This window comes from Podarcis melisellensis, assembly GCF_964234715.1.
Source record: "Podarcis melisellensis genome assembly, chromosome: 16".
NCBI classification, from domain to species: domain Eukaryota; kingdom Metazoa; phylum Chordata; class Lepidosauria; order Squamata; family Lacertidae; genus Podarcis; species Podarcis melisellensis.
In genome coordinates this window covers 32,908,343-32,933,879 of record NC_138533.1, presented here as the reverse complement: position 1 = coordinate 32,933,879, position 25,537 = coordinate 32,908,343, and the positions used below count along the sequence as shown (strand labels likewise).

Here is a 25,537-nt window from a genome sequence, read left to right as displayed (position 1 = left end):
TACCCAACATGGCGCTTGAACCCACAATTGTGAGATGAAGAGTCTCATGCTCTACTGACTGAACATCTCTGATCCAAATCTGACACAAGCTCATGAGCCTGCCTTAAGGAAACAATTTCAATCTCTGCCTTGCCACCCTGTTCCACCTGCAATATGGGATTTGAGATATTGTCTTACTTGCATCCCTGCTCAGCTTTTTAAACACTCTTTCCGCCCCTCCTGGGAGAGATGATCCCTGGTTCTTTCTTATCAGATACTTCAAGGTTCTCAGATAGGCCCCTTTGGGGCGGAGGAAGGGGGACGGTGGGGGCAGGCCGCTCCGGGTGTCACCACTGAGGAGGGTGATAAAATAGTGGGTGGCGCTCACCGCGGCAGTGTGCCCGAGCAACACATCTCTCCTGGGAGTGATGTGGTGGCTTGGGTGCCCACAGGCTCCACGCTGTCCCAAACAGTCTGCCCTCTACCTCCCCCTCAGCTGTAGGGCAGCTGAGTGGGAAGAGACAGGTAGACTCCTCGAAGGCCCTGCAGAACATCCTTGTTAAGTTGTGGGTGAACATATCAGACAACACAGCGATTCTTCAAACAGCTCTTGTTTATTCACAGGCCAGAACAGAACTGAACTGAAGGGTTCAGCCAGCCTGCTTATATAGAGCTCCACTAGAACGCAACAGTAACCATTTTCTGTAACTATCCAATCACTGAACGTCACTTTCGATCCCTTATTTGCATATGTGGACCTGAACGATCTACAGTATCCCCCTGCTGGCCCACGGTGAGAACTTCAGTACATAACAGTCCTCCCCTGGCTTGCCCTGCCCTGTGGGTGGCTGGCCCCGCCCCTGGACACAGGGCACGAACACCGCCCCAGGCGCCCAATCGGCTTGCTCCACCACTAGGCCCCTTAAGGACCTCTTCTGCCTATGAAGAGGCTTGGAGGAAGATACCTGAGAGCCTCACTTAGAGAAAGAGCGGGCAGCATTTTTCATACTCCAAAAAGAAGAACTGATTGCTAAACCACTCTGAAAATTCTGAGAGGAACAGGATTCTTACGGGGAAACCCATGGCTATTTAAAGTGAGACAATGCAGATTTAAATGTTTAGTGCAGATGGGGGCTAACTTAGCAAACCATGTTATGCAACCCATTAACTTTAGTAGCCATTGGCAACTTGGTGGAACACTCTGTCACAAGAGACCAGGGCCCTGCGGGAGTTGACATCTTTTCACAGGGCCTGCAAGACAGAGCTGTTCCACCTGGCCTTTGGTTTGGACTCAGTCTGACCCTTATGTTTTCCTCCCCTTATGGTTTAGATCTATGGGCTGCATTTTAAATTATATTTTAACCTGTATTTTAAATTGTTTTTTTATTTTATTATTATTATTATGTGTTGTAATTTTACTGGTGTTAGCCACCCTGAGCCTGGCTCTGGGCAGGGAGGGCGGGGTATAAATAAAAATGATGATGATGATGATGATGATGATGATGATGCATGGGACTAGTCAGGAGGACGGGGACACACATACAGGCACCTGCCCAAATCAAGGCCTGGCTGAGAGCCCTGAAAGGGTGAACCCTCCAGAACTTAGATGAGCTTCACTGCTGAAACAACATCTGTCTTTGGTCCACATTCCAGTACAAAAGCCCTCCGGAACTGGGGAAATGGAACAGTAATGCAGAGGTGTGACAGACATTTAGCACCATACATTACCTCCCCATAAGTGATAGTATTGTTGTAAATTCTCATCTCAGGGTAGACATTCTCCAAGTACCACTTAAAACTTCGGCACTGAAGACGTTGCCGCAGCGCAATCCGTTCGGAAACATCCCCGAAGTCAACTCCAGGGTTCTGCAAAACAAAAAAACCCACAGGCCAACAGGAGCGTATAAACACAGAAATCCTATTAGGCCATTTTCCAGTCAATTTCATTATTTGAAAAATGCTCATTGTTCATTTTGTTTACAAGCAGATTTCTCCCTCCCTCCCTCCCTCTCTCTCTCTCTCCCTCCCTCTCTCTTTCTCTCTCAAACTACCCCCCAACCCTCTCTTGCCGTGTAAGTAGCTACTCAGTCTACAACTGTCCTTGAGAACAGGGAATACATATTAATGAACCTTTGGTAACAGAAAAGAAGATGATCTGAAGTGGGGGTGGAGAAGGAGAATGTCAAAGTTTGGCTACCACAGCATTCAATTTACTGTCTGCAGTCAAGAAACAAGCAGGCAAAGCTGTACAGAATTAAGTGAAGGAAAGATGCCAGCTTGTTAAAAGAATGCCTTGTAAACAGATTTGTACTGAGTTCAAAATACGCATGTATATACCTGCATATGTATGCTCCAGTGAGCATATGGTGTTCCCATGTGAGATCATGCTCCCTCGATTCATTTCAGGGGAGAGAGCCACTCTTTTTGACCTGTATGCATCGTGATAACCCCTCCATTGCAATGAATGGGAAAAATCCTGGATGAGGGGCTCCAGGGCTGGATCTACATTGCTTTGTAAAAACGCTATTAAAGGCTATTAAAAAAGTTATACTGTATAGCTCTCAATGCAATTTCCCATTGTCGATGGGTTGCTCTGCAGCGCCCTCTGGTGTCACGTTTTTATAATGCATTTTTAACGTCATAACCGACCAGTGTAGATTCGCCCCAGGTGTGTCTTGGAGGTTCTGCACATTGAAAGAATTATGAAGCATCACAAAGGGGAAAGGAGATACTCGGGAGGGAGGGTTTCAGCCCTTCCTAGTCCATTATCTCCATTTGCCCCATTATTTATTTGTTGTTGTTGTTGTTGTTGTTGTTGTGCCAGTAATAATTAATTAATTAAATTTGTATACTGCCCTATACCGTATACCTGTAGATCTCAGGTTGCTTCACAACATAAAATCACAATATAAAAAACAGAAAATACATAATATTATGTCCTCTGTCCTAAGGTCTTTGGGCAGGTTACAGCAATTTAAAAAGTTCAATATTAAAAACAGCATAAAACAAATTACAGCCAAAGAAATAGAGTGGAGCCTGAATATATATATATATCTCAGGTGTGACAGGCAGGGGAGTCCCACAACCTAGGAGCTGCCACAGAGAATGTCCTTTTCTAGGCCTTCCCCTCACAAACTTCTGAGGGAGGTGAAACTACCAAGAGGTAGTGTGGAAGGAAAGACCACCCTCTGGTCTTTCACATATCTGAGGTCAAAGTATTGCTCACTCTTTTTCCAAATCACTCATAACCTCCATGCCTCAGTTCACCCCCTGCTTGAGGACCAATGGATAATTGAACAATTTTAAAGTATTTGAGACTTGTTTTTCACTTGTGTAGGGGTTTCTTTAGGTTGTTACTGATGTTGTTTGTCGTAATTTGTTTCAGTATCTCTATTGTGCCTCATGTCACTTTGAATAATTTCCACTAATAATAATGTGCTTTACTTTTGTAGTTTTATGCTGTGAACTGCCCTTCGGATGAAGGACTACACAATCAATCAATCAATCAATCAATCAATCAATCAATCAAGCTGTCTCCCATTCCCTCATATTTTTCAGTTTTCTTTTCCAGCTGATCCTCAACACATTTGGCTACTGAACATAGTAATAAAGTAACTACGCTAGTAGGACTGCAAGAAGTTCTGTAAGAAGGACTTTGTGAAATATTGCAAGAAAGACTTTGGAAAGAATTATTAGTTAAGGACAATTAAAAGTAATAGAGAAATTAAGAAATGCAGAACAAGTGATAAAGAACGGGAAATCTTCAGAGGTTGTTGACAGAAGTCTAAAAATATTGTATAAGATAAGAAGTTATGTTAAATGATTGTTGGAATTTATATGCTAAAAAGTTAATATTTGTGTGTGTGTGTGTGAACATAGTATTAAAGACTTGGGGTATTTTTTTGTACTTTAGGGTCCCCCAAGTACACTGATACAGCACCTGCCTCTTGTTTTTCACTGCCCCCATTTTGGCTATTTTTTGTCAGCGCTCAGCACCTGAATTCAATATTAGAGGGAGTGATAGACGGATCAATAGACAATTTAAAAGCCACTGTGAATCCACCGTTGCAAAGCAGTTGTGTTCCAAAGGAAAGGAAATGGTGGTTATTTTTGTGATGTTTAAAAACCATTTTCTTTTCTGGAAGGCTGGTTTATGTCTGATAAAGCAATGTGCCTTTATTTTTCTTTCCCTAAAGGCCTGCTTTATAGCTCATTGGAGAAAATGATCATATGAAAGTAATGGAAGAGAAGCAAAGACCGAAGGTTTTCATCACGCTTAAGTGCTTGCCGCAAGGGCCATTTGTAAACATCTCAAGCCTCGTTTTGGTGCAAACCTTGCCTTGGCACCTGTATGCTGAATCAGGCAGGACAACGGAGGGGAAATGATTTTGCCATCACAAGAGAAAGAAGACTCACGATAAAAAAAATGTTATGGGTAAACAGATTATATTTATTAAAAGATAACAGACTAGGGGATTGGCAAATTAACCAAGTAATACACACCTGGGCAGGTGAATAGCAATAAAGGGAATGGGGATTCAATCTGTCCCATCTACTGGGCAAGTTTACACACACACACTGTAAATAGCAAGATTTGTTTAGATTCCTGCCATTGGTATGACTCAGACATGCACAGCGTGGCTCCATTGGCCAGCCTTCACCCCAATGTGCATGACCAACCCAACCCAAATTGCCTCATATATTAACACAGGCCTTACTTAAACCTGTTCACCTGCCCGGACAAAATGTCAATAGAGCCAGATTAAGGAAAGCCACTTCCGCCCTTTGGAGGAGGTGGAGTTGGGGGCTTCACGGCCCCAGCCCCGCACGGTTGGGGGGATTCCCGGCCGTGCCGTCCCCTGGCCAGCCAATTGGCTGGATCTGGGGGCATGGCCTGCCCTATTTAAGGCAGGACGCAGCAGGGGATCTCCCTCTTTCCCCGCCTGCTAGCTGTTCCTGCTTTTCCCACCCTACCGCCCTATAAGGTTTTCTTTTCCTTGACCTTGCTATGACCTTGGTTGGTTGCCGTCGAGGGGCCTGGTAGGAATTTTTCCACTTGGCAAATTGGCACCAGCCACTTGGTTTTTGCCTACCTCATAGCAAATCATCACAACTTTCTTGGTATTGGGGGTTAAAGGTAAAGGTAAAGGGACCCCTGCCCATTAGGTCCAGTCGTTGCCGTCTCTGGGGTTGCGGCGCTCATCTCGCTTTACTGGCCAAGGGAGCCGGCGTACAGCTTCCGGGTCATGTGGCCAGCATGACTAAGCCACTTCTGGCAAACCAGAGCAGCACACAGAAACACCGTTTACCCTCCCGCCGGAGCGGTACCTATTTATCTACTTGCACTTTGATGTGCTTTCGAACTGCTAGGTCGGCAGGAACAGGGACCGACCAACAGGAGCTCACCCCGTTGTGGGGATTCAAACTGCCGACCTTCTGATCGGCAAGTCCTAGACTCTGTGGTTTAACCCACAGTACCACCCATGTCCTTGGGGGTTAGGCATTGGTATTGTTCTGTAGATGGAAGAGGGGAGGTAGCGCCATCACTTGCCCTGCATATTAAAGGGTAGTCTGATAAAGGATTCCGGGGGCGCGTGGCCCTGTCTGAAGCCTAGGGAGGTGAGGGCCTAAGGCACGCCCCCTATCGGTGACCCCGGGGGAGTTCCTAGTTGTTGTGCATCAGCAGGACTCCCCCTACTGGTGGTTAACCCTTCCTGGACTTCAAGCAGATGGGCTGAAGTTGGATATAGTCTGTTAGAACCAATGCCTAAGCCAATACTGCTCATCATCTGTAACCAATAAAGTTGTGGCCTTATTTAGCCCATTAACCTGCATTGTGTCATTATTTCCATGGGGGGGGGAGGGACCCAATGGCCCTCCAGTCACACAAGTAACGCCCAACAGTGTGGAGAAGACAAAAAAGAGGAGACCCAGAGCCAACCAATGACTCCCTCAAAGACTCCTACTCAGTCCCCAAAGAAAGGGCCACTAGCAATGCCCACACTGCAAAGAGAAGGGTGGTGGGATGCCAGTGCCGTAGCGTGGGGGGTGCAGGGGGGCCGGCCGCACCGGGCGCAACATCTGGGGGTTAGGGTTAGGCGGCGCAAATTCACGGGTTAGGGGGCACAAATCCACGGGTTAGGGGGTGCAAATTACTTGCCTTGCCCCGGGTGCTGACAACCCACGCTACGCCACTGGTGGGTGCCAACAGAAGAAGAGGGAAGAGTGTGGGGCAGAGCTAGCTTCAGTCTCTGCCTATTGGGAAACACTGCCCACATGCTCAACCACATTCTGGCTAAACCATCTCTCCTCTTCTCCCGGGGAAGGAGGGTGTGGTAAATCATCACACCCTATATGGGGGGGATGGCATTCTGAGCATGTGCAGAGTTTCTTTTTTTCACCACTGCATAAGAGCTGCTTCACATTTGTACACATTTTAACTGACACACCAGATACACCAAATGCTCCACACTGCTGCAGGTTTCCTTTGACTGTACACCAATTAGCCCCAGCCAGCAAGGCCAATGATCAGGGAGGTTCATTTTTAAAAGGAGCTAGTTCTAGTTCAACATGGCTCAAGTGATCCTCAACAAGGGGGCAGCAGCTATGGCAATTAAAGGGCAACAGATGCAAGGATGTTGTGCAGAGAAGACTGAATATTCTCAGGTCCCTCATCAAACTGCAACTTCCAGGATATGTGTGTGTGTGTGTGTGTGTGTGTGTGTGTGTGTGTGTACCAGCAACCGTTAACAACTCTGCAATGTCTCTTTGAGAGCCTTCTCAGCCTGCCCTTACCGTCATTGGTATGTTCCACGCCATGTAAACATGCGACTTGAAGTCGTCCATCCAGACTTCAGCAGCACGCAGTGCGTTGCGCTTTGCATAGTAGTCAATGTCGTTGTTGTAAGGTTTCTTGGTGCGCTCGATGTGGGCGACTCTGGAGCAAGGCAGCACCTCCATGCTTCCGCCACACTGCCAGACCTGTGACGATGCAAAGAACAAAGGGAGGGAGGAATGAACTAAGGCGGCAAGACGGGAGCTGGCAAAGCGGCGTGGTGAAGGCAGTGGAATCTCAGCCAGGGTTTCAAATGTGGGGCTCCAGGCCCTTGGCAACCACCCCAGTTCATATCTGATTCCCAGCAATATCCCTTCTCACCAGAATACACGGTTCTCCTTTGCACCTCAAGTGATTTTGCCTGGCTGGATTGTGCCCTTGAACTCTGATACTACAGGCAAGCCTGATGATTATGATGATGATAGTAATAGTAATAATAATAATAATAATAATAATAATAATAATAATAATAATAATACTATATTTATACCCTGCCTATCTGGGGCTGGGTTTCCCCAGCCACTCTGGGCGGCTCCCAACAGAATATTAAAAACATGATAAAACATCAGACATTAAAAACTTCCCTAAACAGGGCTACCTTCAGGTGTCTTCTAACAGTCAGATAGCTGTTTATTTCTTTGACATCTGGGGGGAGGGCATTCCGCAGGGCGGGCGCCACCACCGAGAAGGCCCTGTGTTCTGGGTCATAGTGCGCTTGCATGAAATCGCATATAATTGAAAGTTCTGTCTCCACCCCTTTGAGTGATGTCTTTTATGACATTTCCGGGTTACTTCCAGGTTTGGTGCTGTGTGCGTGATTGCACACATATTGGTTGTGCCTAAAACGGAGGTTGCCTGTAAATCTTGTCTGGATGGAGGATAGAGAGGGGTTTCTGAATGTGTGTAGGAACTAACCTGGTCTACAAAGGAAAAACTCATTGCTTTGCCTACTTTCACCCTTGGCTAGTGGTGGCGAGTGGCTCCCAGGAGCCGAAAAGTGTTCCCTAGCCCTGTCTCACAGAATATGAAACGAGAGCCAGTGTGACGATAGTAGTTAAGAAGGATAGTCTTTTGCAAGCTGGGTTCCAATCCACACTCCACACTCCACACGTTTCCTGGTTGTGTTCTGCGGAACAGGTTGTGGGCACATAACTGCAGCATCCTCAGGATGCATCTTTTCATGCTCTTGCCAACTGTGGGAAACCAAGTCAGGAGGACCAAATGCAGCCCCACAGACCTTTCAAACTGGCACTCAGAACAGCGGCAGAGTGTGTGCTGAAATTGTATCCTTAAAATGTCTGCTCTAAAGGCAAAACAGGTCACCATTTCAGAAATGTAAATGTCTCCTAATAAGAAGTTAATCAAGTGTTCAATCGATCCGTCAGCTGAGTGATTTAAATCTTTGAACAAGGCTGCTCTTAAGTCCTCATAAATTGGGCAAACAAGTTATTAGTGGAGTAAATCCTCAGGCACATTTCCCCCTTCATGGACAGACTTGCTCTTCATACAGAACATGGCCATGGCTGTCTTAAGCATATGCAGTGCCGGGGTGCAAAGATCCACCTGGCCCTCCCCCCAGGTCGCCCAGTCTCAGGTGTGCAGTAGGGTGGAGCCAGCCAGCTGCCTCAGTGTCTCGCTGGCTCGGTCGCCCCTGAACTTGCAACACAGAGCTGCTTGCAGCAGAAGAGCCTGCTGCGGCTCTCTGACTGATGGACGGGCTCTTCCCCAGACTCAACTCTCGAGCCCCAGACTCTCGGCCTGGTGCCCTTGAGAGCCTGATGCCTGGGTGCCCTGCACCCCAGTACGTATGGGTAAGACGGCCCTGAACAATGCAATAGCATCCTTCAGCTACAGCAGAGCACAACGTGGAATTGCAGAGCTGCAAAAGCTTTCTTTTTCTGTTTAACTTTTTTTAAATTTAACATTTGTAATGCTGGTTACATAGTAAGGGTGAGGAGTCTGAATGGGTAATTTGGCACATCAATGGGCACATTTTGACAGGCAAGCAGAAGTATGATCAGCAGAAAAAAATCATTTAAAAAAATAATTTCATACAGAAAGACGACATTTCAAAGCGTTCAAAGAGAGTCTGTGCATAATAATAACTTGTAGTATTTCCTGACTAACTGTGGATACAACCCATTTCTGATCCACCAGGATCTGTCAGGCCCACCCAAGTTAGAAACAACAACAACAACTTGTTTAATTTCTATACCTCTTAATATCTTTAAAATGTCTTTAAGCAGTGTACAAAAAACTGAAGCCACAGCAGGCAACTTAAACAAAATATTATAAAGACACACAGTTACATATAAACATGTTACACTAATACAAAGGTATTACTATTTATAAATCAATGTCAATTCATTTTCCTTCTGACACACATTCCCTCTCAGCCTCTGGTTTCTTACTCAGGGTCCATACTAACTCTTAGTTCACCTACCAAATCTCATGACAGTAATGAGTTCATGGAAGCAGCAGACATCAGCCTTAACCCACAGCTTTCCAAACTTTTCATGTTGGTGACACACTTTCTCGACATGCATCATTCAGTTTTAGCAGCCCCCTTCCAGCCTAGGAGTGCAGGGAGTGTTTGTACAACACACCTACACGCTGCAGCCAACACAGCATTTCATCAGGTCCCAAACTCTCCCCCTGCCAGAAACACACATCTCATTTACCAGCAAGTTCTGCACTGTGACCAGCCACCCCCATATCCCCCTGCATCCTTCACATCTTTGGTGACAAAGAAAAACTATTTCACAAATGGCCGAACAAAATGCTACACTGCTTTTTCAAATTTATTTTGCTAAACGATATTTATTCCCCCATTGCCATCCCCTAGCAGTTGCATGCTAAATCACCAGCTCCGCAAATTTGCATTTGATTAACGGAAGACATATTGGAGGTGGTGGTGGTGGTGGGGACATAAATCTGGACAGACGTAGGTCCAGAATTTCTGCAACAAAAGGAATGAGCATCGGGGTGCAGAAAGAAATGGGTTCGTTTTAATAAGCTGAATAAAAAATGTAAAAAAACAAATAAATGTCAGTGCATTGGCCATGCTCCGGGTTCCATTGCAAACTTCAGAGAAGCTGAACCAAGTTTAAAGGGAGAACTTGCTAGTGTCAGGGACCAGGAGTCAGATAGCTGCCTGATGGGGGGGGGGTGAGAATTTGGAACGTGAAGGGGCAGGGAACATAGGAACAGCCCCAGAAGCACTCATATCAGATGAGCCTCCAGGACCAGTGCCCTACCCCATGGGTGTAGCAGGATTTATGTTGTGGAGGGGTGTGTCAGGACACCCAACTGTCACCACCCTCTGTTTGGCTCTGTCTAGCAGACTTGGAACGAAATGTCTCAACAACAGTTGTTTAAAATTACTTTCTTTTGACTCCAAGAGCTCAGAAAAAATCTGTCAAAATCTTCCCACAATTTCTACTTTCAGTTAAGTAGTTTTATTTATGGGTGGGAGGGCAGCTGCCACCCAGCCCATGGCCCTACCCACTGTTGCAGAAGCAGATTACTGGAGAAAGCTGCCCCCCCCTTTAAGTCATCTTGCAGCATAGGTGATGTTAATAATCAGGCTGTACCCGGTGCTGCTGCTACAAAAGGGCTCAGCCATCTTATTATTTATTATTTCATAAAATTTATATACTGCCTGATTGTAAACAAAAGAAAACAAAACAAAAAACAACAACTCCACATGGCTTACAAAAAATAAAACAATCAAATCAAGAAAACACACATATGTACCTGAGCCTATGATGGAGGGGTTCACAGCATTAACACCACAAGAGGGCTTTGCTTTCTCCCATAGCTACAGCCTTGGATTCAAACAGAAATCAAACATTGCTCTGTCTCAGTTCCCAGCTTCCTGCTCTGTTTCTAGCTCACATCACTCCAACTCTCTGCTTTCAACTCTGGCTTTGTCTTTCCAACTACCTGTGAGTTGGGGGAGGTGGCTGTACCCATTTGTCATCTTGCACAGAGTCCATTCATTTGTTCCCTTAATGACCGATTACCTCACCAGTAAGCTGTCCTGCCTGTTCCAATACTGAGAAATGAGCCAAGGTGTTAGGAGGGTCTTGGCCATACCTCCTACCCCACAACTCATAACAATACATAGCTAGGTGCAGTAATGTCTTTCTTTATTATAGCAAGGAAAAGCTAGGAACTGCTACAAGGGGGGAGGTTTTTTCCTTTTTTTAAGTGTGTGTGCATATATGCGTTCTTACTAGAAGCAGAAAGTGAGGTACTAACTACAAGGAGCCTCTTCAAGCACCGCTGCCTGTAGCAGCTGTTGAAATGGAAAAGTCAGTACAGGCACATTGAGCCTTCATTACTCTTTCTTTATTAAGACAATACTCTATTCTTTATTAAGACAATAGCATGTGGATTATTTCTTATTTACAAATTAAGGACCATAGCTGATCTTATAAATATCCTGCCTATTTTAATTCTGTTTGCTGCAGTTCATGTCCACATACTTCTTCAAATGTTATATAAGGCAGATTTATTTCCCTCCCAAGATGGATGGTTATGCAATATGTTGAAACTAAAAAAGCACTAAAGCACTGTGTAAAAGGAAATGGTCCGACTCGTCTATAAATGCAAGAGACAAAATTGTTGTTTACTGAAGATAAATTCTCAGCAGACACCTGGCTTTGGTGGAGAGAGAAAGAAAATATGACTGCCATAGGGTGGAGAATGCTTTTCTTGTCGGAGAAAGTGAGTGTTGCTTAGCAGTGGGCACAGATGTGCTCAATGATGCGATGTCTGTAGCCATTGATATTTCTCCCCTGCTTTGCCCCATCTGCTGTCCTCCATTCAGGGCAAATATATAGATTGGTTGATGATGGGTTACAAGAATCCACCGTGAGTTATGATCAATAAGGCCTGGAAAGGAACCTTTTACTATATAAAACAGTGGGCAGAGAGATCTGAACCATTGATCTGGTCCCCAGTTGGTTTTTCTTTCCTGGGGCAAAATGTCTTCTGTCGTGCAGGGTATTTGATTTGTTTTAAATATGGACAGTGCACTCCCCAGTTCAGAAGTCTCAGAGCAGAGAACAATAAAGGCCATGAAACAGTGACAGTACAGTATTTTTGCATTTTTAAAGCTAAGAAAAAAATAAAATCAGCAGGAGAGATTCAAAGAAAATACTACAGCAGACACCCTGGAATATTCTAAAATTAAGAGCCTTTGTTTCTGCTTTTTGTTTGGGATCATAGGAAACTGCCTTATACTGAATTCAGACAATTGGTCCACCTAGTTCAGTATTGTGAATTCTGTCAAAATGTCTGAAAAAGGATGCCTATGCATGTACAGCTGTTCATTCACTGGCTTTCAACCAGATCATGTGGAGTTCAATAGCGTCCTGGAAGCCTTTATGCATACAGATGAACATTGTGGGTGGAGCTGATTCTTGAAGAGGCATCTAAATAGGCAAACATTCCTCTGAACTTTCTGATCTAATTGTTTCAGTTGCTCTTTTAATTGTTTTAATAGTCATACCTTTAATGGACATGTTTTACTGCATATTTTCATTAAGGATGTTTTTGTTGTATTGTGCATTTTAATTATATGTGGATACCTTATAATCGATTTTATACTTGCAAATGGTTTAGAAGCCATTTTGCAATGCTACTGGGATAGAAATGAAATAATAATAATAATAGGCAAGACTGATGTATGTGGTACTATTACTTCCCGTAATCTGGACACTACTACTGGTTTTTAGTATCCTGGTTGCTGTAATTGAAAACTGATATTTCTCTGCCTTGTCTTTACAGATCTGTTTTCTAGATCTGTGATGTATTGTTTTGCTTTAAATAACTCTGGTACTCTCCGGAGTAACAGGGAATATAGAAACTGCATAATAAAACAAATAATAAATAAAACAAGTGCAGTTGCCTTAATGTTGTTCTTCACTTAGAAGAGGAGGAAGCTACACATGGAGCAGACATTGAGCGATGGGTGCCACCATTAACTTCCTGGAAAATGGTGCATTTTTCCTTGGGAAGGGGTCAAATTCACTCCAGATTCCGGTGAATCAATTGGCTGGCAACTCTGGGAACTGATTTATCAGGACTGTTTGATAATGTATCAGATGTTGGGCTAGCTGAGGACCAAACACTGTGCCAGTAGGGAGAGCAATTTCTGCTGTTAACTCCCAATATAAACATTGTCCTTTTGATGCCAATAAACAAACCTGATGATGGTGGTGGTAGAAACATGAGTGTTGTTGCATTACCTGAACAGTGCAGCTGCTAATTAGCCCAATCAACTTGGCAAAGCTTGACTCTTAACAGAGTTGCAGGAAGAGCAAGCAACCCCCTGCTGCACACAGTCACCCCAGTGCAGGATTATAGCCTTGAGCAATACTGTTTGCAATTCATAGCATTGTGGCTCTGAAAGGTTAGCTTTGGACCATACCTGTGAGCTTGAGATAGGATGTCTTATATTTCCACTACATGGTACTGGGTTTAATTTTCCCTGGCAGCGCATTTCCAATAGCCTAAGGAGACTTCTGCTTTGGGTTTTCTTCAAACCAAATATGCAAATTGTGGACATAGAGCACGAAGCATATTGCATTCAGAAGGGATGGACAATTCCTCTTCAGGGTTTCAGTCCGCTATTTATTGGCCCTTGAAACAGAACATCCCACTCTTCTCCCTTCCCTTTCCCCATTTATCTCCTTCAGGTGTCGCTCAACAGTTTGTCAAAACTAAGCATCCTATTTCTGGTTTGCAGAAACCTACTTATTTGTTTTTGGAGAGCTGCTGGTGGTGAGGACTGTCTCGCCAGAGTGGGGCATGCTCTAGTTATCTCCCGCTTGGACTACTGCAATGCGCTCTATGTGGAGCTACCTTTGAAGGTGACCCAGAAACTACAACTAATCCAGAATGTGGCAGCTAGACTGGTGACTGGGGACGGCCGCCAAGACCACATAACACCGGTCTTGAAAGACCTACATTGGCTCCCAGTATGTTTCCGAGCACAATTCAAAGTGTTGGTGCTGACCTTTAAAGCCCTAAATGGCCTTGGCCCAATATACCTGAAGGAGCGTCTCCACCCCCATCGTTCTGCCTGGACGCTGAGGTCCAGCTCTGAGGCCTTCTGGCAGTTCCCTCATTGCGAGAAGCAAAGCTACAGGGAACCAGGCAGAGGGCCTTCTCAGTAGTGGCGCCCGCCGTGTGGAACGCCCTCCCATCAGATGTCAAAGTGATAAACAACTACCTGACATTCAGAAGACATCTTAAGGCAGCTCTGTTCAGGGAAGTTTTTAATCTGTGACATTTTAATGTATTTTTGGTCTCTGTGGAAGCCGCCCAGAGTTGCTGGGGAAACCCAGCCAGATGGGCGGGGTACAAATAATAAATTATTATTATTATTATTATTATTATATTTTTCCCTGGTGTCTCAAGGTAGGGCTGGGAAAATGCACAGAACCACAGCCCATCAGAGTCTACAGTCAGTCAATGTCAACAATACTGGGCTAGATGACCAATAGTCTAGATCAGTCTTTTTCAACCTTGGGTTCCCAGATGTTGCTGGACTACAACTCCCATCATCCATAGTCAGCAGGGGCAGCAGTCAAGGATGCTGGGAGTGGTAGTCCAACAACACATGGGAATTCAGTATCAATATCAATGCAAATACTGAAATCAGTTATCAATGCCAATGATTTATGTAAAACTCTGTCTGGAACTATATAAATTCTCTAATACTCATGGAATGTGACACACCTTGACCTGTCTGACCCATTGTATCCCCACTTGGAATCTGATGTATTTCTGACATTTCTCCACCATGACACTGATGTTTGCAAGGTAGGGGATGTCCCACTTCTGCATACATAAAAGACTATGCATACCTTTTCCAAGCATTCCTTTTTCTTCACTTGCAGGGAGATTGAATCTTAGTTGCGACCAATAAAGAGACAATCAAAGGCTTAACAACTCGCTTTCTTTTTTCTTTGCCTGTCTGCCTTACCCTTTTTTTCTTTGCTCTGACAGAGGAACCTAGTAACCATTTAGTTCGGTACCTCGGAGGAGGCATAGACATAAGCTAGACCTCCCTTGTTCTGGTAACATTGTCCAACAACATCTGGAAACCCAAGTTTGAGAAAGGCCGGTCTTGATGGACCAAGGCAGCTTCTTGTTAGGGGGAGGGCCATCGTTCTGTGGTAGATCACGTGCCTTGCATATGGAAGGTCCCAGGTTTGATCACCGGCATCTCCAGGTAGGACTACGAGACACCCTAGTCTGAAATCCTGGAGAACTGCTGACAGTCAGGGTAGACAATATTGAGAGAGATGGGCCCAATGGTTTGACTTGGCATGTGGGTTTCCTATGTTCTTATGAATGGGCAGAGTTCAAAAGACCTTCATCCCAAGCCCAAGGTTCATGTTTAAATCTACCTGATTAGGGATCCCATGTCTTTCATCCACTCACAAATAGAACTCTCTGCACCCAAGAGGCTTTGATAATAAAATAGGTTATGTGGATGGATATGCAAACTCATTTAGATTTATGCTGCTTTTACAACTTATCTCTTACACCACCCTTCATGGAGGCTCCTCCCTCCCTTTTATTCTATTCTTGTTTGAAACAAAAGAACCCACCAAGCAATTATAATTGCTTCTTGTGAATTCCTGGAATATCCTCTGTTGAGAGAGGGCATCAAACAGGCTGGGTTGCAAAGCTGAATATAGCTCGCATGAATCAAAACGAGAAATAGAAGGAGGAAATAACCATTTTTTAAAAAAACTCTCCAGGCTCCAGAAGTGCCTCCATATGTTTGCTTTCGAGATAATGGGAAATGGACCTGGCTGGTGTCTGACGAGATGCGATACTGACCCAAAGAATTGCATGCATTTAAGCTGGAATGGGGAAGCAGCCTGCAAAAAGCATTCGTACTCTTGTGAATTTTGTTCATCTTGGAAGGAGCAAAAGTGTGAACATTCAGCACACAGACATTTGGCATGTTTCCACAATTTCTTTTTTTATATATAATGTTCTCATGAAAATTGTTCAAGCATCTTTCAGTTTATGTTCATAAAGATGTGACATGGGAGAAATTGCATAAAATTAAATGCCAGCTTAGAAGCATAGGGTCAACTAGTCCAGCCCCCTGCAGTGCAGGAATCTCAGCTAAAACATCCCTGACATCCAACCTCTGCTTAAATGCCTCATGTCCAGCACCTTCTGAGGGAGTCCATTCCACTGCTGAACAGCTGCCACCTAATTCAGACTTCCTGAAAGAATACCCAAATTGAAATGCAGCTATCTTTGGAAAATTGCGCTACTCTGAATTTTGTGGTGACAGGTCTACAACCCCAAAATGCAGAAAAGCAGACATTGGGGAAAAGCAATGTCCAAACCACAAAAAGCTGAAATCTCACGTCTGCAGTCTGTGGTCCTTATGATACCTGCATTTTTTAAGATGGATTTTGGAGGTGAAGAGATCTGATTCGTGCTGCTGTCATTAGCAACTCCTGTTTAGTGATTGCCAACACTTTTTTCCAGCAGGAGCTCACTGGAACCCAGTTCTGGCACCTCTCAGGTGGGCACCCTTGGCATTATAAGAGAACAAGGGTGAGGTCTGGCACCTCTTTTTTCTAGAAAAATAGCACTCGTGATTGCTGCTTTGTGTCTTTAAAGGGTCATGGTTTTATTGCATTTTTTGGTATTCTTCTCTGTTTGCTTTGGTGTGGTATATAAATCATCTAAAATAAATAAATATGACAATGTTGCTGCTCCAAACTTGCCATATTCATGTAATATTTTAACACATATGTCAGACCATCTGCAGTAGTTCCACTAATATTTGATAAATCTGCAGGCAGGGATGGAGGAGAAATTTGATGCTGCAAGCATATAAAGCTGAATCTATCACTTGCGTACATACAATTGAAGATGGTGGGGGAAAATAACATACAAAGATGCATTGTAAAAGGTAAAATTCCTTGCAAAAATGTGTACATTGGTCAAAACTACATATAAAAATTCCATTCTGCATTTGTAAAGAATTCGATCGTTTGGAACTGCCTGCCTATTGATAGCAGACAAGCACCATTACTGAACTCTTTTCAGCACCTCCCAAAAACATTCTTGTTAAGACCAGCCTACGTAGATGTTTGGAAAGTTGAGGTAATTTAAACCTGTTTTAGTGTTTTAGCTTTTGTTTGCTTTAAAGCATTGTTGTGATTTTTCTTGATTTTCTTGTTTTATCTTTCATAAACTGCTTTGAGGTTTTACAATCAAGTGGTGTGTGTGTGTGTGTGTGTGTGTGTATCTATATATATATCTATATCTATATCTATATCTATATCTATATCTATATCTATATCTATATCTATATCTATATATATGCAGGTTTTGGTGTCCTCGGGTGTCTTCCCGTGTAAAAGTTGGGGTGTCTAGGCGACGTTTCGACGAGGTCTCACTCGTCATCTTCAGGCTGGTGCTTTCGGCTTCTTGTTACTGGAACAGAGCAGGATCTCAGTGTTTGAGTTCCTATAAATACTGTTGAGGGGGTGTGGTGTATAGCCTCCAATGTTCTGGGCAGAGAGGAAGTTCCCAGGCTAGTGTGCCTTTTCTTCTTTTGTTCCTTAATTACTTGAGGGATATCTTGAGTGATTTCTTGAGTGATATCCTGAGTACCACTTAGGTGGGTCATTAGGTGTGGATTAGTTGCTAAAGTCTTTGTGTCTTGACCTCTTGAACTTTGTGAAGAGTTTTTCTGAGAAGATGGCTGTACTGCACTTAGTTGTGCTCTGGCTTGGCTTCGTGTATAGGGGCGAGCTGTGGTTTTGTGGCCTGTGTCAGCCAGATCTGTGTAGGGATTCCAGTTCATAGAAACAATAAAGAAGCAAAACCTACATCCTAATGACCTACTTGTGAGCTTCGATGTTGTATCTCTCTTCACACAAGTGCCCATTAATGAAGCCTTGACAGCCATTCAAAACAAATACAATCCCCCCGAATACATCTTGGACCTGACCAACCACTGCCTAACCAACACGTACTTCATCCACAATGGACAAAGATACAAACAGATAGAAGGAGCACCTATGGGATCACCCCTCTCACCGGTCATCGCAAACCTGTACATGGAACACTTTGAAACCAATGCTTTAGACAAGTCAGAACACAAACCCAAACTTTGGCTCAGATATGTTGACGACACCTTTGTAATTTGGCCACACGGGAAGGAAAAACTGGATAGCTTCCTCACACATCTCAACAGCCTACACCCCAAAATACAATTCACTATGGAAATAGAAGCCAACAACCAACTTCCCTTCCTTGACGTCCTAATCTACAAAAAACCTGATGGCTCCCTAGGACACACTATCTACCGGAAAAAAACACACACCAACCGCTACTTACATGCACAATCACACCACCACCCTGCACAAATAAACTCCGTAGCCAAGACTCTCATCTCCAGAACCAAACGCCTGGCTGACAAAGACCACTTGACAACTGAGTTACAGAATCTCTCAAATGTGTTAATTGCCAATGGATACCAGCAAAACAGGGTTACGAAGCTAATCCAAAAAGAAACACCCCCCAAAAACCAAGACACAGAAGAAAACAATGGCATGGCCCTCCTTCCTTATATCAAGGGCACTACAGATAAAATTAGCAAAATCCTCCATAAACACAATATCAAAACAGCCTTTTGCACCAACCAAAAAATAGCCAATATCCTCAGAAACCCCAAGGATAAAATCCAGTTGGAAAACCAAGGGGTCTATGAAATACCCTGCAAAGTCTGCCCAGCCACGTACATTGGACAAACAAACAGACGAATAAATGCACGTATCGCAGAACACAAGAATGCCGTCAAAAAAGAAGAAAAAACTTCCTCTCTTTTCCAACACATGAAAGAAACAGGACACGAAATTAATTTTGCAGATTCCAAATTGCTCTTTAACATGGAACATCACCACAAGAGAATAATCATGGAAGCCATCGAGATAGAGAAACACCCTCACAACATGAACAAGCGTGACGACACATCCCGCTTGCCAGACATCTGGAAATTAGCCCTCCCCACAAAAACTGACACCAGATCCAGAGGCACACAGAACGCCATCACCAATCAACCACACCAGACCCAAACCCAGACCCTCTCCACAGATAAATTACAGACACCATCCAGTAGCCAAACCATGGTGGCACCTCCGGATGCTGCACCCCCCTGCAATCCCTACACAGATCTGGCTGACACAGGCCACAAAACCACAGCTCGCCCCTATACACGAAGCCAAGCCAGAGCACAACTAAGTGCAGTACAGCCATCTTCTCAGAAAAACTCTTCACAAAGTTCAAGAGGTCAAGACACAAAGACTTTAGCAACTAATCCACACCTAATGACCCACCTAAGTGGTACTCAGGATATCACTCAAGAAATCACTCAAGATATCCCTCAAGTAATTAAGGAACAAAAGAAGAAAAGGCACACTAGCCTGGGAACTTCCTCTCTGCCCAGAACATTGGAGGCTATACACCACACCCCCTCAACAGTATTTATAGGAACTCAAACACTGAGATCCTGCTCTGTTCCAGTAACAAGAAGCCGAAAGCACCAGCCTGAAGATGACGAGTGAGACCTCGTCGAAACGTCGCCTAGACACCCCAACTTTTACACGGGAAGACACCCGAGGACACCAAAACCTGCATTCCTGTACCCGTGAAAATCTACGAAAGCATCTATATATATATATATATATGTATAAAACAAAAACATGTTTGTTTAGGAGAAATTCACACTTAAGAGTGCTGGTGAATTTTCATGAGGATTCTTGCCCCCAACATAGGTATAGGTTCAGGTATAGGTATAGGTATATCTGCAAATGTGGAGGACAAAAGATTGGGAAAATGAGAAAGTGAGGGAACTGAAAAGACAGATCCTTCCATCCTTATCTGCAGGTGACTAAGAGACTGCTACAGAAGACCAACAAACAATAGCTCTAGAACTGCTATAGATGCTGCTTAGAGAAGTGGTCTTCAGTTCCCAGACTCTATCATGGCACCCATTTTCACATATTCAATTCTGATTTATACTTAGGTAAAGGTAAAGGGACCCCTGACCATTAGGTCCAGTTGCGGATGACGCTGGGATTGTGGTACCCATCTCGCTTTATTGGCCGAGGGAGTCGGCGTACAGCTTCCAGGTCATGTGGCCAGCATGACTAAGCCACTTCTGGCGAACCAGAGCAGTGCACGGAAACGCCGTTTACCTTCCCGCCGGAGCGGTACCTATTTATCTACTTGCACTTTTGATGTACTTTCGAACTGCTATACTTAGTAGCACTAATAAAGCACATTATTAATCCCATAATAGCAATTCGCAGAGCAACAGACATTTAGCATAGGTTTACCAGATTTTTTCCAATGAATCCAGGGACACTTTTCAACTTCAGTAGGAATGTTAGGATTTTGTCAGGGGACTGATGTGTAAATCCGGGGACTGTCCCCGGGAAACAGGGACGTCTGGTAACCTTAATTTAGCATGACTACTGAAGAAAAACCAGTGATATTTTATTTTAGGGTTCAAGAAGCAAAACCAAGCTACCCACTCCAGAAGCCACTTCCATCCTGGAAGGCAAATTCATGCATGTGACTAACAACACAATCCCAAACATGTCTACTCAGAAGTAAGCCCCAATGAATTCAATGGCACTTACTCCCAGGTAAGTGGATGTTGGGGAAAACTAGGAATTGTTGGGACTGGCATAAATCAGGGGTTCCCAACATTCATGGTATGTTGAACCACAAGTGCAAATTTACTCGGTGGGCAAATTTACCCATCAATTCATTGTCACGGGAGTTTTGGGCCTTGGGCATTTGTCAGCAAGGCAAGGTGCGTAAACTGCCTTGGGCAGCTGGATCCACAGGGGTGGCAGATCTGGCCTCCAAGGAATGTGTCACCTACTGCTGCTGCCACTGTGGCAGCGATGGCTGTGACACACTCCTTGAAGCCTGGCTCTGCCACTGCAGCAACAGCCACATCTACAGTGGCCTCTTGGTGAATGGGAGGCGGTGGTAGCACCTAGGGAGGGGGTGGTAGGAGCTGCCCCCTTGGGTCTCCTGGGTTCTGCTCTCACCCAGCACGATTCAGAGCAAGCCCAGTTCCCTTCCACAATGGCCCATGATTCTCACTTCAGCTGTTGGGTAAGACTGATTTGATTCATCTCCTTGTTGCCAATGTAGATTGTCACCAACCCCTTGCTCCCTGATGGGCAGAGGGGTGCCATTTTGTGGTTTACCTCAGGTGCTAAAACACCTTGGGCCAGCCCTGTTTGGCAGCCATATCTTTCATGCTTTTTAACTACCAACTTCTTGAGATATCCAAGCAAAAATTTACTTAACGCCCAAACTAATGTGGAGTTTGTTGAATTATTTATAGTTCTTACAGAGTTACTCACAGTTTTGTTTATGGGAACCATCTGATTGCACAATATTGTTTCATGAGCTATAAAAATTATTCTAAAAACAGACGGCTACTGAAGCAATGCTAGATAGAAAAAACTCCACATCTCCTTGGACTAAACTATTCCCTAACTGCGGCAGAAGATCCAGAGATGGTTCACCATGGGGCACTCACACAGGGAATTGTTCTGAGTGACTGCTGCAGGTGGCCTCTGATGGGCTGGTGCTGATAATGTGCCAATAAAACGAAGCAGTATTCATCACACCAGTTAAGTATAACAAGCAATAATTATTTGGGCTTATGGCGCTGTGGGTTAAATCACAGAAACTAGGACTTGCCGATCAGAAGGTCAGCGGTTCGAATCCCCGCGACGGGGTGAGCTCCCGTTGCTCGGTCCCTGCTCCTGCCAACCTAGCAATTTGAAAGCACGTCAAAGTGCAAGTAGATAAATAGGAACCGCTCCGGCGGGAACGTAAACGGTGTTTCTGTTTCTCTGGTTCGCCAGAAGCGGCTTAGTCATGTTGGCCACATGACCCGGAAGCTGTACGCTGGCTCCCCCGGCCAATAAAGCGAGATGAGCGCCACAACCCCAGAGTCGGCCACGACTGGACCTAATGGTCAGGGGTCCCTTTACCTTTATGTCAAGTCCTTATACTTGCAGTGGGGGGTAGAAGATAGGCATTGTGGCTAGTCACCGTTGATGGCCTTTCTTTCATGAATCTGCCTAACCTTTTCTTAAGATAAAAGGTAAAGGTAAAGGACCCCTGGACAGTTACGTCTAGTCAAAGACTACTATGGGGTTGCAGCGCTCATCTCGCTTTCAGGCCGAGGGAGCTGGCGTTTGCCCACAGACAGCTTTCTGGGTCATGTGGCCAGCATGACTAAATGCTTCTGGCACAATTGAACACCATTATGGAAACCAGGGTGCACGGAAACACCATTTACCTTTTCGCCACTGCGGTACCTATTTATCTACTCACACTGGTAGCTTTTGAACTGCTAGGTTGGCAGGAGCTGGGACAGAGCAATGGGAGCTCACCGTGTTGTGGGGATTCAAACCACTGACCTTCTGATCAGCAAGCCCAAGAGGCTCAGTGGTTTAGACCACAATGCCACCTGCATCCCTAATCCTTTCTTAAGGACATCCAAAAGAGGATTAGAGAGATTCATGGAGGTTAAGGCTATGTTCCACCTCAACTTTCCAGAGACGGGCAGCAGCATGGAAGGAATCGTGGAATCCTAATTGTAGAGTTAGAAGCAACTCAGGGGTCATCCAGTCCAATCACAGCTAAAGACTCTGACAGATGGCCATCCAACCTCTCTTTAAAAACCACCAATGAAGGAGAGTTCCCAACCTACTGAGTTAGTCTGTTTGACCCATTAGACACCAAAAAGTGCATCCTAAAGTTAGGGACGTGGGTGGTGCTGTGGTCTAAACCACTGAGCCTCTTGGGCTTGCCGATCAGAAGTTCAGTGGTTTGAATCCCCACAACGGGGTGAATTTCTGTTGTTCTGTCCCAGCTCCTGCCAACCTAGCAGTTCGAAAGCACACTAGTGCAAGTAGATAAATAGGTACCGCTCCGACGGGAAGGCATTTCTGTGCACTGCTTTGGTTTTGCAAGAAGTGGCTTAGTCATGCTGGCCACATGACCCAGAAAAACTGTCTGCCGACAAACACCAGCTCCCTCGGCCTGTAAAGCGAGATAAGCGCTGCAACCCCAGAGTTGTCTGCGACTGTCCTTTATCTTTTAATGTTAAGTTGGAATATCCTTTCTAATTGATCCTTTGAATCAATTAGTTTGGCTCCTCCCCTCTGGAGCAGGAGAAGACAAGCTTGCTCCATCTTCCATGTGAGAGCCCTTCAGATATTTGAAGATGGTTATCATTTCACCTCCCAGCCTTCTGTTCTCCAGGCTAGACATACTCAACTCATCTTGGTCACTTCTTCTGCACACGTTCCAGCTTGTCAATATCCTTCTTATGCTCTGAATTGAACACAGCACGCCAGGTGGGGTCTGATCAAGGCAGAATAGAGAGGGGTACTATTATTCCTCTTGATCTGGACACTATTTCTCTGTTGATGCAGCCTAGAATTGTATTAGCCTTTTTTGCTGCTGTATCAAATTATTGACTCATGTTAAGCTACTAAGACCCTAAGGATGCATAGGACGAGAGCTTAAACTGAGTGGTATAGTCACTTGGCAGAAGTTCCTGGTTGCTGCTTGGATCTTCATTATTATTCTTATTTATAGGGATTCTTTTGAAACTGGGAGGATTTTTTTAAGAAAAAAAGATCTGCCATGGGGGGAAAAAATTAGAAGTCATGTCATTGAGAAAGGGCAAGGACTTTTGTTAACCTTCTTACAAAAGAAGAACACTTAATCATGCCAAAATTGAAATATTTCCCGGAGAAACCTGTGCTCAGCAATCTTCATCTCTCTGCAGAACGAGGTTTTATGAGCGGAGAGATAAATCAGGTAAATTAATAGTCTGGCACAATGGGAGGGAGAAGGAGATAAGGTTTAAAGTGATATTTAAAAAAATGACCCATATACCTTAACTGTTAATCCGATCTCCATAAACTCCCATTTTGTAGAATTTTTACTAAGAACATGGCCTCTCTGACCAGAGGATGTCCAGAGATGAAATTAATGTGCTTTTTTATGAGCAGGATGAGATCCTCTTCTGAGAAGACAACTGAGGCCGCAGTTCTCTACAGCAGTGTTTTAAGTGAAACTACCTCCTGCAGCCTATGGATGGGATATGCTGCACAGGTGGGCTTCATCCTGCCCTCTAGATCCCTTCCTACCCATCAGCTGTTGCAGGGAGCAACTGGGAGGAGAAGGGGCTTTAATGTTGTGCAAAATGTAGCTTCTTTGTTAGCAAAGAGAACGGCTGCCAGCAGATTAAATCAGGGTGGAAATTTCTGAGCAGAGCAGAGCCCCCACTCAATCTGCCCCATGGCCCTGATCTGTGGCCCCCAGATTGGGCTGATGTGCCCTGTGTCTCCCTTGTTGGAGAAGGGCTGGAACTCAATGGAAGAGCAGGTGATTTGCATGCAGATCCCTCTTTGTTTGTTTACCTGTTTATTTATTACATTTATATCCCACTTTTCATTCATGGACCTCAAGGTGACATACATTGTTCTCCCGCTCCATTTTATCCTCACAATAACCATGTGAGGTAGGTTGGGCTGAGAGTCCAAGGACACTCGGTGAGCTTCATGGATGAATGGGGAATTGAACCCTGGTCTACTTGGTCCTAGTCCAGCACTCTAACCACTACACCACACTGGTGCTCATCCTCTCCTATATTTCTAATCCCCAGCATCTCCAGGGGAAACCCTGAGGAGCTGCTACCAGCCAGTTTAGACCAGGAGTGAGGAACCCTTTTTGGACAGAGGGCTGCACTCCAATCTGAGCAACATTCTGGGGGAAGAAGTGGGCAGGGCCAGAGGCCAGAAGTGGGCGGAGGAACAAATACCAAGTTGTTTCTGCAACTCCGTCTCTCTCTTCCAGCCACCCAAGCAAGGGGGATCGCATCTAGTTCCACCCTAAGGTCCTGACAGCACTGTGATGGTCGAAAGTCAACAGCTGCCATAGAAAAGTCTCAAAGGCTTTGTGCATTAGATAAATGTTCAGCAGCTCCGGGGTTACAGCTTCCTGATGTGATGGTTTCTGTAGCTTCTTTTATTTTCTTGCCCACCTGCCGCCCCAACCAAAGGACAAGAATGAGGAAAAATAAATTCTGCCTGCCAGTTACATCAAGCCATCGCAGTAAGGGATAAAGAAACACGCATCTCACTTAAACCAGAAAATCTACTTCTGTACTGCTGGCGGATATAAAGGCTGCTTTTCCACTGCTTCATGTTGCTGCAATTCTGGCCAGCAGAATCTATAGCTGCAAGCTATAGATTTGATCCTAAAAAAAGCCAAAAGGGGGAGGGGTGAGCCCCAAACAAATCAAAAACAAACAAACCAAAGCAAGTTTTCAAGTGGCAATAGGGAGCAACAGCCAAGTGAAATTCGGTGCTAGAGTTTATTTCTAAGTTTAAAGGGAGAGTATCTATAGAGTGGCTTAAAAAGGGGAAAAAGTCTGTATTTCTCCTTCAGGACTAAGGCTGGAGTGGGGAACATTTTTTCAGGCCATGTTCCCTGCTGGGAATGCTTTGAGAACCACATGCCAGTTGCCCTCAATTCCTTGAAGGCCAACATCTGGCAACCTTTAAAAGGTCACACAACTGGGTGGTGCCAGAGGATCAATGAATGTAT

General features: G+C 44.7%; 1 protein-coding gene across 2 annotated transcripts in view; it reads right to left on the bottom strand.

The window, feature by feature from the left end:
* Nucleotides 1–25,537, bottom strand: part of GALNT9 (polypeptide N-acetylgalactosaminyltransferase 9) — a 181,723-nt gene that overhangs the window by 18,654 nt on the left and 137,532 nt on the right. For both annotated transcript variants that reach the window (XM_081893362.1, XM_081893363.1), the window contains 2 exons: nucleotides 6,775–6,960; nucleotides 1,708–1,845 (listed from right to left, as the gene is read on the bottom strand). In XM_081893362.1, coding sequence (XP_081749488.1) covers nucleotides 1,708–1,845; nucleotides 6,775–6,960 — 324 coding nt within the window. The remainder of the gene's footprint in view (nucleotides 1–1,707; nucleotides 1,846–6,774; nucleotides 6,961–25,537) is intronic.